At 36.7% G+C, this 12,759-nt stretch overlaps 1 protein-coding gene across 1 annotated transcript; it reads left to right on the forward strand.

Moving 5' to 3' along the window:
• The first annotated feature begins 677 nt into the window (after positions 1–677).
• Positions 678–7,279, forward strand: LOC105766723 (polyadenylation and cleavage factor homolog 4). Its single transcript, XM_012586309.2, has 7 exons — positions 678–1,498; positions 2,791–2,892; positions 3,307–3,564; positions 3,885–4,004; positions 4,181–4,543; positions 4,728–6,617; positions 6,731–7,279. Exons 1-7 carry the CDS (start codon positions 1,109–1,111, stop codon positions 6,743–6,745), a joined length of 3,138 nt encoding a protein of 1,045 aa, XP_012441763.2. The 5' UTR covers positions 678–1,108; the 3' UTR covers positions 6,746–7,279.
• The last annotated feature ends 5,480 nt before the right edge of the window (positions 7,280–12,759 follow it).

The raw sequence follows: 12,759 nt of genomic DNA on the forward strand, positions 1-12,759 counted from the left end.
CTACACCAACTGGATAGTCGGGAATGAATTTTATTTTTCTTTTACTTTATTAGTTCTAGCATTAGTTTTAATTTTTTTGACAAATTAATAATTCATATTAAATTTATTTTTGCACTTAGTACAATATATAAAATAAATATAAGAATAAATCTCAAAATTATGCATGAACTATGGTTTAATGTGCAATTGCATATATAAACTTTGATTTTGTGTAATTTTATATATGAAATTTTGATTTGATCCAATTATTGTAAAGTATTAACACAATTATTGATATAACATCATTTTATGTTTATATATTGCATACATAAATAATTATATTGATCCAATATAAAAATAAATTAATGTATTTATTTCTTTAAATGTGTATAATTAAATCAAAATTAAAGTTTTAAGTATATATTTGAACCATAATTAAAGTTTTATACGTATAATTACACTAAATTAAAATTTATATACAATTGTACGGTAAATAAAAATTTATATATAATTTTAAGTTTTATCCTAATAAATATACTATTGTGAGATCTATTTACAAATAATTGTTGGGTCTGGGTTGATTTGTATTTATCCTTTACAGGGCCCAAAGATAAGCCGACCAAACAAGGCTATAAAATATAATATTTTCCGTTTCCCATTTCCCGTTTCAAATCTTAAACCCTCCCACTCACCTTCTGGACTGCCCTTTACATTATTGGACATCCACAATCTCCATATTTACAATTAGCCTCTTTTAACCTTCCTCCTTTCTTAATCTCCACCCAGCCTCTCCCTCTTCTTTCAAATTCTTCTTTCTGAAAATATTTTCTCTGCCTTTTTTCTTTTTGATCGATATTCTTTGTTCCTTTACCTTTAGAAATTAGAAATAGAATTAGAATCGTTTCTTTCTTTTTTCTTTCTCTTTTTTTTTTTTTGTATATGATAATCCATAGGGTTTTATTTTGTTCCCTTTCTTGTATAGGGTTTTGGATTTTTTTAAGTTTTTCGATTTAGGCTATTGTAACATTGTAATTTTCCCCCCTTTTGGTAAATTGATTTGCTAATTTGACTGTAAATGAGAATAAGAGTGATTATCGATTTAGGAATTTAGGGTTTTCGATTTGCTTACATGGAGAATCCGCGTAGATCATTTGATAGATCAAGAGAACCTGGTTTGAAAAAACCACGGTTAACTGAAGACCTCACTCCGAACCCTAATATCCGGCATTTTTCTCAACGAACGAACCCAGTTGGTCCCGCCTCTGGTTTGAGATTCCGGTCCAATGATTCCGACACCAATGATTTGACCCGTGGCGACGGTGGAGCTTACGAGCCACAACCAGTGTCACATCAGCAGCAACACCTCCAACAACAAGAGTTAGTTAGCCAGTATAAGACGGCGTTAGCTGAGCTCACTTTTAACTCGAAACCAATTATTACTAACTTGACAATAATCGCTGGCGAGAATGTTCATGCCGCCAAGGCCGTTGCTGCTACTGTCTGCGCTAATATTCTTGAGGTAAACTCAGTTTTAGCTGTGCCTTATGCATTAAAGCTTTCTCTTTCTTTTTGAATTTCAATTGTACAGGAAAATGAATTGCAAGTTCTATACTGTGGAAAAAAAGAGGAAAAAGAATAATTTGGATTGTAAGTGTAAATTGGGATTAATGGATTCCTTTTAGTTTTGCTTTCATCAATAGGTTTGTTAAAATGTTTTGCACAGTTATTTCAAGTATAAAATCGGGTGATGAGAGTACAGTAATGTTGGTTAAGTGACAAATGCAGGAATGATATGTTGTGATGTGACTTCCTAGTCTATGCGGTTCCTGTCTAAGGCCATGTTGCCTGCAAATATCCTCTTTCATTGGATGTCTGTGCTATTTTTTTCATGGATCTAATATGTTTCTGATCACCCCAGAATTTGTAAACAGCTGGCCAATGAATTATAGAGACTGTAAACATTACAGACGTATGTTGAAATGGAATATAAAGAGAGTCCATATATTATGAAACTTATATCTAATGAATTGTATTGGGTTAGGAATCTCATTAAGCTATTATATCCATTTGTCGGGGTTTTCTCACATCAATATCCTTATATGGCCCCATCATTTCATTTTTCCTTCTCAAGTGAGTATAGTGCTTTCCTACTTACATGTCATCATCTTTTGCTAGCAATTTTTGTTATTCTACTCAAATCACATTTTGTTTGGCAATATGAGTAAATAGAACTAGAAATGCTAACGTCATTGTGAATGCTTATGTTGAGCACCCTGTTGCTTCCAGCACTCATTGGTTTTCCATTAGCAAATCGTAAAATCTGCTTTCTAAGTCTACAAAGTATATAGTGGTGCCTCTGATGTTAATTGCTTGGATCTGAAAGAATGCTTTCTCTTTGATGGAGCCATTTATTAAGGCTGGAAGCTGGTAGAAAGTCATGAAAAACTGGGATAAGCTGAAATCATAAATAGATATGGTGAGGTCAGATTTTAGGGAAATGAAGTTAAACATCTAAGTTGATGAGGTAAAAAGCGGTCAACTCTGATAGAAGGAATGCATTCCAGAACTTTGTTTAACGATGAAAATCTTCATTTGTGAAACTTTTTACTTTTTTTTTCCTTTCATTATGAGGAAAATGAAAGCTTTTGGTTCACCCAATTTTCTGTTTGTAATCCTCCCTCCTCCCTCATCCCACCACTGTCTTCCTTTTCATTACAGCATTGCTTGTAGTATGGATGTGATTGGTATTTTGATGAAGAATTATGAAGGTTGCTTTTGTGGTTTCAGAGCTGATAAAAAATTACTTTGCAGGTTCCCAGTGACCAAAAACTGCCATCACTCTATCTTTTAGATAGTATTGTAAAGAATATTGGGAGAGACTACATTAAATGTTTTGCTGCCAGATTACCTGAGGTTAGGATTTCATTCTTTTTCCTTTGGCTGCATTGTTGCTCTTGGGGGATGTCTTGTAATGTGCTTATGTTTGTTGTCTGAGAAATTGTAGAAGACTATGTTATGACAGATTATATCCTTTAACAAAGATATCCATTTTTACTTTATGCTCAGAGTCTCAAACTCTTCCAAATGCTGAAAACTTCTTTTCTTTTTGTTTAACTTCTGTGTTTATCTAGAATGTGTTTGATGAGTATGCTATGAAAAAGATTATATCCTTTAACAAAGATATCCATTTTTACTTTGTGCTCAGAGTCTCAAACTCTTCCAAATGTTGAAATCCTCTTTTTGTGTTACTTATTTGTTCATCTAGAATGTGTTTGATACTCATATTGCAAGTGTAATGGTGTTTTACATTTTGACTGCTGGTTTTAGGTGTTCTGCAAAGCATATAGACAAGTTGATGCTCCCTTGCATCAGAGCATGCGACATCTTTTTGGAACCTGGAAAGGGGTATTCCCTCTTCAGACTCTCCAAGTGATTGAAAAGGAACTTGGCTTCACTCCTTTGGTAAATGGTTCATCTTCAGGAAACACAACATCTAGAATGGACACACTGTCACAGCGTCCACTACAAAGCATTCATGTAAACCCAAAGTATCTAGAGAAGCAGCGTCTTCAACAATCAAGCAGGGTAAATTCCATAATCCTCTTTTTTTTGGCATGATATAAGTTGGATTTTATTCAGTATATTTCTGAAGCAATTGTGGAGGTTGGAGGTCTGATCATGTTTATAAAGCAAGCATTGTTAATGTTTTTTCTCAACTATTTGAAGACTAATAAACAAAATTTTCAGAGTCATTCTATATCATTCCTTTCTAGTCCTTCACAGGATCGTCTGTATCAATGCGCCACCCTTATTTTTACTTCTTTCTCATATTCATCGAGGTCATTTCAGCTTTTAATGTTTGTAATATAAGGGGTTTTCTTTTGATTTGGTTTTACATGATGAAGGCAAAAGGTATGGTCAATGATATGGCTGGGACTTTGGCCAACTCAAAGGAGTCTGAGAGGCCAGATAGAGGACGCAGCATAGCTGGACTGTCATACGGAGATCATTCTGTTAAAATGAATGTATGTGAAGTGTTTTAAAGTATGTTATAATCTATTTATTCTCTTATCACTTTCTGCCGATATCTTAAAATTATCAGCACATTCAGTGTTCTCATATAGACATGTACAATGAGCCTGTTTGTGAGAAGAACATCTGTCCTGTTGGTGATTATGACTATGATTCTGATCTTTTACAGACTCCAGCTGGCATAGAAGTTAGAAGAACCAGGGGGAATGTTACGGATCAGGGGCTTGATGCGCCTTGGTTTGGAGCTACAAGCAGCATTACTGAGACTATTCCCAGCCAGAGGAATGGTTTCAACATTAAGCCTGGATCTCTAAATTACTCAACATCCAAATCAGTGAATGCTGATCCTCGTTTACAGGTAACACATAACATTTCTGGTAGAAACAGCAGTGGGTTGTCTAGCAGCTGGAAAAACTCTGAGGAGGAGGAGTTTATGTGGGAGATGCACTCTAGGTTGTCTGAACATGATGCGGCCAACTTCTCTAATAACTTGAGGAGAGATCGTTGGACTCCTGATGTTTCAGAAAAAATGGTAATCTTGCATGAACGGTAATGTAGATATAATGCATTACTCAGAACTTTTGTTACATGGAAAAGAAACTTTATGGTTGTTTGATTGTTTACCTTTTTTTCTTTTCTAGTTTTCTTTCATTTCTTTCCTCTAGGATTTTTTTTTCCTGGAGTATTTATAACCAGGGATACGTTTTCAATTCCAGGATTTTGAAAGTCAGCTCCACAGACCTCAAAGCATTCATGATGCGGGGTCAAGGTTTGATAGAGAGACTTCTGCTGATGCATTATCCACTGAGCAGGACAAAACTTCATTTGGGCGTCAGATTTCTACTGCATGTACAGATGGTTTGCCTGCTATGAGTTCAAGACGTACCGAAAGCTATTCTGCTACTGTTGGTGGGTTGCCTACTGGTGCAAGTTCTTCCCCGACCAGTATAGGAATGCGACCACAAACAAATTCATCCCATTTGGGAGCCTCAGGCGTCGAGATTTTGGCGAATGTGGCATCAGGATCCACAGGTACTTCAGGAAAGCAGCGTTTTCAGCCCATGGGAACTGCATCACCTCCTGAACAGTCTCCTATGCGCCAACATTTACCTTCACCTTCTTTTCCTGCTCGCCATCCCCATCAACAGCTACAGAAATTGACTGATCCAGACTATCAGCAAGCTGTTTCCCTGCCTCCGGCTGATCTGAAACCATCCAATTTTTCAGGGAAGTTAAATGTTGGGTCTCATAGACGCTCTCCTCATACTTCTGCTTCTTCTTTGCATCCTAGCCTTCGTTCTCCCCTTTCACAGCCACCACAACAAGACTCTGTGCAGGCTGAATCTTCTGGTCAGATTCAGAAGCCTCTTCCGTCTCAAATCTCCAAATTAGAAGCAGCCTCAACACTTGGAAGTGCATTGGAGCATTCCAATCCTCTTGCAATTCAATCTTCAGAATTATCAAGTACGAGTAGTCTATTAGCTGCTGTAATGAAGAGTGGAATCCTCTCCAGCACTTCATTTACTGGCAGCCTTCCGACTAAGATTTCTCAAGATGGGGGGCAAATTTCTCAGCCTCCAGTCCCAAATCGGCCTCCTGCTGTTTTAACAACCTCAGGTTTGATGCTTGATAGTGCAATTTCATCTGGTTCTGCAACCCATGATTCAATAGCAGCTACTCCAAATAGTTCCCGGGAAAAAGTAGAACAGCTGCCACTGCCTCCTGGACCACCACCTTCATCTCTTGTTACTAATGCCCCATCACCAACTTCTGATGCTGAAAGCAAGGATACAAATCCTATATCCAACCTTCTGAGCTCATTAGTTGCCAAAGGTTTGATATCTGCGTCAAAGAAGGGTGCTGCATCTCTTCCTATGCCCAACCAAATACAAAAGAGCCTAGGAATTGAGAGGCCAACTGAATCACTGAACAAGAGTTCAGACATTCAGAGTTCATCTGATGCTCCTCGATCCTCCACAATGGATGAGGTATCACATGCTGAACCTGCTCCGAAATGTTCAGTTGCCTCACATCAGTCCACCTCAACAGAAGTAGAAAGCTTCATAGGATTAGAACTCAGGCCAGATGTAATCAGAGAATTTCATTCATCTGTGATCAGTGGATTGTCGGATGACCTTCCACATTGTTGCAGCTTATGTGGTCTTCGACTTAAGCTTCAGGGAAAGCTTGATAGACACTTAGAGTGGCATGAAATGAAGAAGACTGCATCAAGAGGTTCTGGTAGGGCATTGAGGGGATGGTACCCAAAGTCAGATGATTGGCTTGCTGGAAAGCCTGGGCAATTGGTATTTGGTTCCACTGGTTCTCTGAACAAGTTGGAAAAGACAACAGAAAAGGCTGAGCTTATGGTTCCTGCAGATGAAAATCAGTGTGCATGCTTGTTATGCGGCAAGCTATTTGAAGATTATTTTAGCCTGAACAGGGGTGAATGGATGTTTAAGGGAGCAGCATACTTGGCTATCCCATCAAAGGAGGGTGGGGTGGGAACTACTTATGGCTGTGCAGCCTACGGCCCCATTGTGCATGCAAATTGCATGTCAGAAAGTTCAGTTCAGGATTTGGGACTGTCTGGTGATATTAAAGTGGTAAAGTACTTTGATTCGAATATGATATACCATTCTTATGAATTAGTTCTGCTTTATTCAGGTTCATTCTCCCAATAATTGTCACCTGATCATCACTCTTGACTTCTTGTTAGGAAATGGAAGAATAACGCTGTAATGTGAATGAATGGAGATATCAGTTGCAGTGCCATTAGTAGAGCCCTGACCAAAGAATCCAGGTTTACTTTTTCCATAGCATAAATTTTAACAAACGGCCCTTGTACGCTAAATTTTGTGGTGCTTCAGAGAGGTGCTGAGAGTGTCTACTAGTGTTGCTTTTATCGTTCCCATTTTTGTTTTCCTTCTTTTAAAAAGGGTCATAGTCTGATAGATAGAAGTCCATATAAATACCTCATAATTTTTGCTTTCCCGCTTTTAATATGTTGTTGCGTTATATTAATAGTTCTTTTCCCCTTTTTTTCGGGAGCGGATTTTAAGTTATTAAACATTAAGGCACTCGAGTCATTTTCCATATTCAGCTTTAAAATTGGCAACCAGCAAAGAGCCTGTTTATCGTTAAATATAGTGAAATCTTTAGGGTAGCTTTTGGGGATTAGGATTTTAGTATTTGGATCTAGATTTTTGAAAGTGTAAATTGAATAGTAAGCTATTTAAAAAGGTAACACTCATGATAATTTCTCATATTTATGGATTTATTAGATGCCTATTTAGTAATAAATTTAAAATTTTTAAGAGTAATTGTTCGGTATACTAGTTGAAAATCTTAACATCACATGTGAGGATAGAAAGTTTTACCATGTATCAAATAATTATCTCTTATAAAATATTTTGGATTTTTGGATTTGATAAATTAATGTTTTATATTTTTCTAATATGTATTATATTGGATCTCAATTAATTTTCATTTTACATCAAAATTCAAATTCAATTTCCAATAGAGAATAACAAAAGAACAAACAAAATTTATCTTCTGTTTATCATACCAAGTTCGAGAGATGTGGATCGAGTTTATTTTGTTTTTATGTATATGTAAATATTGGATTATTATTTGATATATTTATGGTGAAATTAAATTAAAAACTGTTATGAAATAAAATAATAGAGTAAAAAAATGCGAGAGCAAAAGAAAAGTGTATATTTATAAAAATATTTATAATGATTCTCGGAAGTTTATATTTATACACACAAAAGCATAAATAAAATAAAGTTTTACTTTTAATGGACATTAAAATAAAGTTTTACTTTTAATGAACATCAGAATCTTAGTGTATATCAAATTTTTATTATTTTGCAATAATAAAATGTTTATAACACTTTTGATGGAAATATTTATAGCACTTCTTTGAATGTCCATTAATAGATGGTTATTTTGTAATAATAAAATGTTTATAACACTTTTGATGGAAATATTTATAGCACTTCTTTGAATGTCCATTAATAGATGGTGCGTCCTTTAAAACAAATAAAATTTACTTATAATATGCATAGCATGTTGTCTCACTAACAATTTTACTAGGAAAATGGTGATATATAAGTATGACAAATTATATTGTTTCTAAATTGCAACTTTCATATTGTTATAGTGTATATATAATTAATATTATATTATTTAATTATCATTTTTAAAATGAGCTCTAAAGGTGGAGGTTTGGCTGCAGTAGATGGGTCCATCTGAAGGGCCACAAAAAAGGCAAGAAAGAGGTCGGTGGAGCCTCCGGAACCTGTTGATCCGATTGTGAATGATAAGGACATCAAGGTGGATTCAAATAAAGCTCGAAGAGTGTCAACAAATTGTTGGGATCTTCGTTTGAAGAAATAAGGTTTCAAGCTGAAGAGGAATTTGATCTACTCAAGGGAGTTTCTAAGAAAGAGTTGATAGATGGAACTCCTTCCATCACTTTTTCAGATCGAGTAAGCGCATGGCTAGGATTGCCATAGTGACATTACTGGGTAGGTAGATCTCATACTCGACCATGGTCAATAGGCTGAAAAGTCTCTTGAATACTAAACAACCAATACAAGTCATTGATTTGGAGAACAATTACTTTTCTTGTGAAATTCCAAGACGATGATGATTATCTCTATGCATTATCAGAAGGGACCTGGACCTTTTTCGGCCAATACCTCACTGTACGTCCTTGGTTCCCGGCATTTTCAATTGCACAAAGTCAATCAAGTGACTTGATGGTCTAGATCAGACTACCTAGACTACTAGAAGGAATGTACATAGATTTTGCTTAAATTTATTGGGTCGGTTGCAAAATAGATTGGAATATTGATAGTAAATCTATGGGCCAATTTGGGATTCTTGCAGTCTATATCGACTTTGGGAAACCCCTGGTTTCGAAAATCCTTACTGAAGGTACGATTCAGTGTGTGGAATATGAATCCTTATCTTTGGTGTGTTTCGGATATGGGCGATTTGGGCACGTTCGTGAATCTTGCAGTTACAATTTCGAGCTGGATGAAATGATGGAGAAATTGGAGTCAGTGAACCTGGGTAAGACATCAAAGTCTGAAGAAAAATCCAATAAAGATCTGTCTGGGCCATGGATGCTAGTGGAGCGAAGGAAACCACTTACTTCCAAATCGACGACAATAAAATCTGGTGGAATCAACGGCGGCACAGTGGTCAGAGGCTCTAAATTTGGAGTTCTCAACGTAGATCAAGGAGAAATTGATGGGTCAACAGCAACATTGTTGATGGACAATGTTGAAAATCAAGAGTTGTTTTCGTGTGATTTGGGGAAAGAAAATCTAGAGAATTTTGGAAATTCCCCCAACAAAAGCCACATTTAATAAAAGAAGGTTGAAAAAATATAAACGTAAAGGGATAGCTTTAGAATCTAGACCTAAAATCAAGCCAAATGTGTTGAAACCCAACAATACGATCAGTTCAGGATCTGGGTTGCGCAACAATCCTTTCGATGGCGGATCCTCTATGGGTCTAAAACTAATAGACCAGGGACTCAAGTCCATCACGTTTCAAGTAGTGGGGCACGGTTTGAATAAGAAAAATCATACAATAGTGAAGGTCTCGTCTGAAAAAGGATCTTTTTGGGAAAATTGAGTCAGGGACGGCGATTGTTTCTGTTTCGAGCGTGAACAGAAGAGAAGGGTTCGGACACCACTCGATGGTTGGGGCCGTCGAAGCAGGTGAAAATTTTGGGCGAAAGCCAGCAATGGTCAGACGAGGATAATGGATTGGTTCCAGTCGATCGAGCGATTGGGGATTTGGTTGCTAACTTTAGTAGGGAGTTTGGAGAGGATTCTACAACGGATGGTGATACTACTGAGCCTTAAGGGTGTGATGTTGAATTATTGGAAGACACCGTTTTGGCATAATTCCGAGTTGGTGTTTTTAATTTTTTTTCGTTTTTATTAATGATTTCAAAATTTAGAGCTATGTTTTGGAATTGCCAATAGTGTGGGCATCCTCGATTTTGTAGTTTCTTGAAGGAGTATTGGAGAGAATTTAGTCCTAATTTGATAGCTTTATATGAAACCCATGTCAGTGGTAATAAAGTAGATTTGGTTGTGTTGAAATTGGGCTTTGTACATTCGTTCAAGTTGAAGCAATAGGTTTCATAGGAGGTATTTGGGTATTTTGGAATGATAATATTGCTATTGATGTTTTAAAATTTCATGGCCAGTATATCCATTTGAGGATTAGATGTAATCCAGACTGTTCGTCGTTTTTATGTACTGCTATTTATGGCAGCCCTCAGTGGAGTACTAGAAATAACGGTTGGGATTGAAGAACCATGGCTTTTAGTCAGAGATTTCAATGCAATCTTAAGCCATGATGAGGGACAAGGAGGAGCGGATTTGCGCGACATTGGTTGTTGTTTCAAAACATGTGTTTAATGATGCCTTGAATTATTTGGGTTTTGAGAGTCCCAAATCCACTTGGAGGAGGGTTAGTCTTCATCAACGACTCAATAAAGCGCTTTGTAATGATCGTTGGCAAATGGACATTCCTTACACTACGGTTCGTAATTTACACAAACCAAAATCGAATTATCGACCGATTTTGGTGTTGTCAAACTACACTAGGGAGAGAAGGGAGAGACCTTTTTGTTTCATTGCTAGCTGGCTTGAAAATTTGGAGTTTAGGGATGCAGTGATTAAATCATGGCGGGCTAACAATAATATATCTCAGAATATGGGGTATTTTATTAAATTGGTGCAAGAATGGAACACCACCATGTTTGGTAACATTTTTGTTCGTAAACGGAAAGCATTGGGGAATTAGATCGTATCCAAAAAGCTCTGGAAATAAGTAATTCAATACGGTTAAGACAAAAGGGAAGCTTAAATTTGGTTAGAGATAGAAAATATCTTAAGCTAAGAAGAGATATTATGGTTCCAGAAATTTCGGTGCAAATTGCTTGTGAATGGGGATAGGAACACTAAAATTTTTCGTTGATGTACCTTGAGCAAATGGAAGCAAAACAAAATCGGTGCTTTGAAACTAGATGGGGCTGAGTGGTGTTTCAATGAGGATCAACTGGAGAGGCTTGCTATTGATCATTTCTTGAAACTTTATATTGTGGATAATTATTCGGTTGGAGAATATCTGATTAAGGGTTGTTTTTCAGAAATTTTTTGTGTCAGTATGGTGGAGCTATTTGCTGATGTTAGCAAAGAGGAGGTCTGTCAGGCGATTTCTAACATGGCTCCCCTAAACGCACCTGGTGTGGACCGGATTCATGCAAAATTTTACCAAACGCATTGGGATATTGTGGGTTCTAGCATCTACAATATGGTAAATGAGGTTTTTTTCTAGGGGACTCTTGGATCTAGCTTTGAAGAGAACTCTCTTGGTCTTTATTTCGAAATGCAGTGGTGCTGATTCAATAAGTCAATACCGACCCATCAGTTTATGCACTGGTTTGTACAAAATAATTACAAAGACAATTGTAATATATCTTTGAAGAATTATGCAAGGTTTGGTTCGATAGAATTAGTTAAGCTTCATCACCTCACGGAAACATTGCCGATAATATCATCATAGCTCAAGAGGCAATCCATAAGATGAAGTAAACCAATAGTAAGAAGGGTCGGTTAATATCATCATTTCGCTGGTCACCGTGTTAATAAGAAAAAGACTCAGGTTTTCTTCTCATCTAATGTTGGGGACGAGGAAGCTCAGTGTGTATGCTCTAAACTTGGTTTTACAAGGGTCAATGATTTGGGGAGATACGTCGGAGTGCCTTTCTTTCATGATAGAGTGGGGGTTAATATGTTTCAATTCATAGTAGACAAAGTTAAAGCCTGACTTTTTGGGTGGGATGTGCGCAAGCTATCATTAGCAGGTCGCCTGACATAGGTAAAGTTTGTTTTGCTGTCGATCCTTAATTACTCCATGTCAACTGTAAGAATTCCTATCACTATTTGTAACAAAATTGAAAAATTAGCTCGGGCTTTTTTATGGAGGTCTTTCACTTTTATTCGGAAATCATCTCTAGTCAATTGGAATGTCTGTTGTTGGTCTAAAGATAATGGTGGTCTGGGAATCCGAAGTTTGCAAGTTCAAAACAAGTTCTTCCTTATGAAGCTTGGCTTCAATTTGATTGCTAATCCTGGTGCGTTTTGGGTTAGAATTTTAAGAAATAAATATAGTATCCATAGTTTGGTACCTAAATATATTCGACGTAGTTGCCCATCTTACTTATGGAGGTTTTTGATGCAAATTTGGGATAAAGTAAAAAAAGGTATTATCTGGATTATTCGTGATAGTCACCTAGTCAATTTCTGGAATGATGATTGGATGCGAGAGATTAGTCCTCTATGACAATTCTATCTTGGACCTAGAGAGTCGGATGACATGATTTTAGTACGTGACGTGGCTTTCTTGGATGGAATTTGAAATATACAGTGGTTATCTTCAGTTCTCCCCAGAGGAATTTTAACACATATTCTTGCATATAAAGCGCCTACTAGTGGAGTCATTTGTTTCCTAGAAATGGAGTCTTACAAATATCTTTTTGTTGTGGATGATTCAGGACATTTTAGAAGTGACAAGCTAATATAGAAGATTGCAACCCCTCAACGAGTCAAGATCTTTTTGTGGTTGCTTATTCGTGGCCGACTACTGACGAACAAGGAGCATGCTAGATGAGGTATGACTCAGATTCCATTTTGCGAGCAATATGGTGCC

Source organism: Gossypium raimondii, chromosome 4 (genome assembly GCF_025698545.1).
Source record: "Gossypium raimondii isolate GPD5lz chromosome 4, ASM2569854v1, whole genome shotgun sequence".
Taxonomy (NCBI): domain Eukaryota; kingdom Viridiplantae; phylum Streptophyta; class Magnoliopsida; order Malvales; family Malvaceae; genus Gossypium; species Gossypium raimondii.

Bases quoted from the DNA above. Each gene is read 5' to 3' on its own strand.
- LOC105766723 (XM_012586309.2), top strand. From the start codon at position 1,109: ATGGAGAATCCGCGTAGATCATTTGATAGATCAAGAGAACCTGGTTTG. The intron at 1,499-2,790 runs GTAAACTCAGTT...ATTACTTTGCAG, and splicing joins TCTGCGCTAATATTCTTGAG to GTTCCCAGTGACCAAAAACT. The intron at 3,565-3,884 runs GTAAATTCCATA...TACATGATGAAG, and splicing joins GTCTTCAACAATCAAGCAGG to GCAAAAGGTATGGTCAATGA.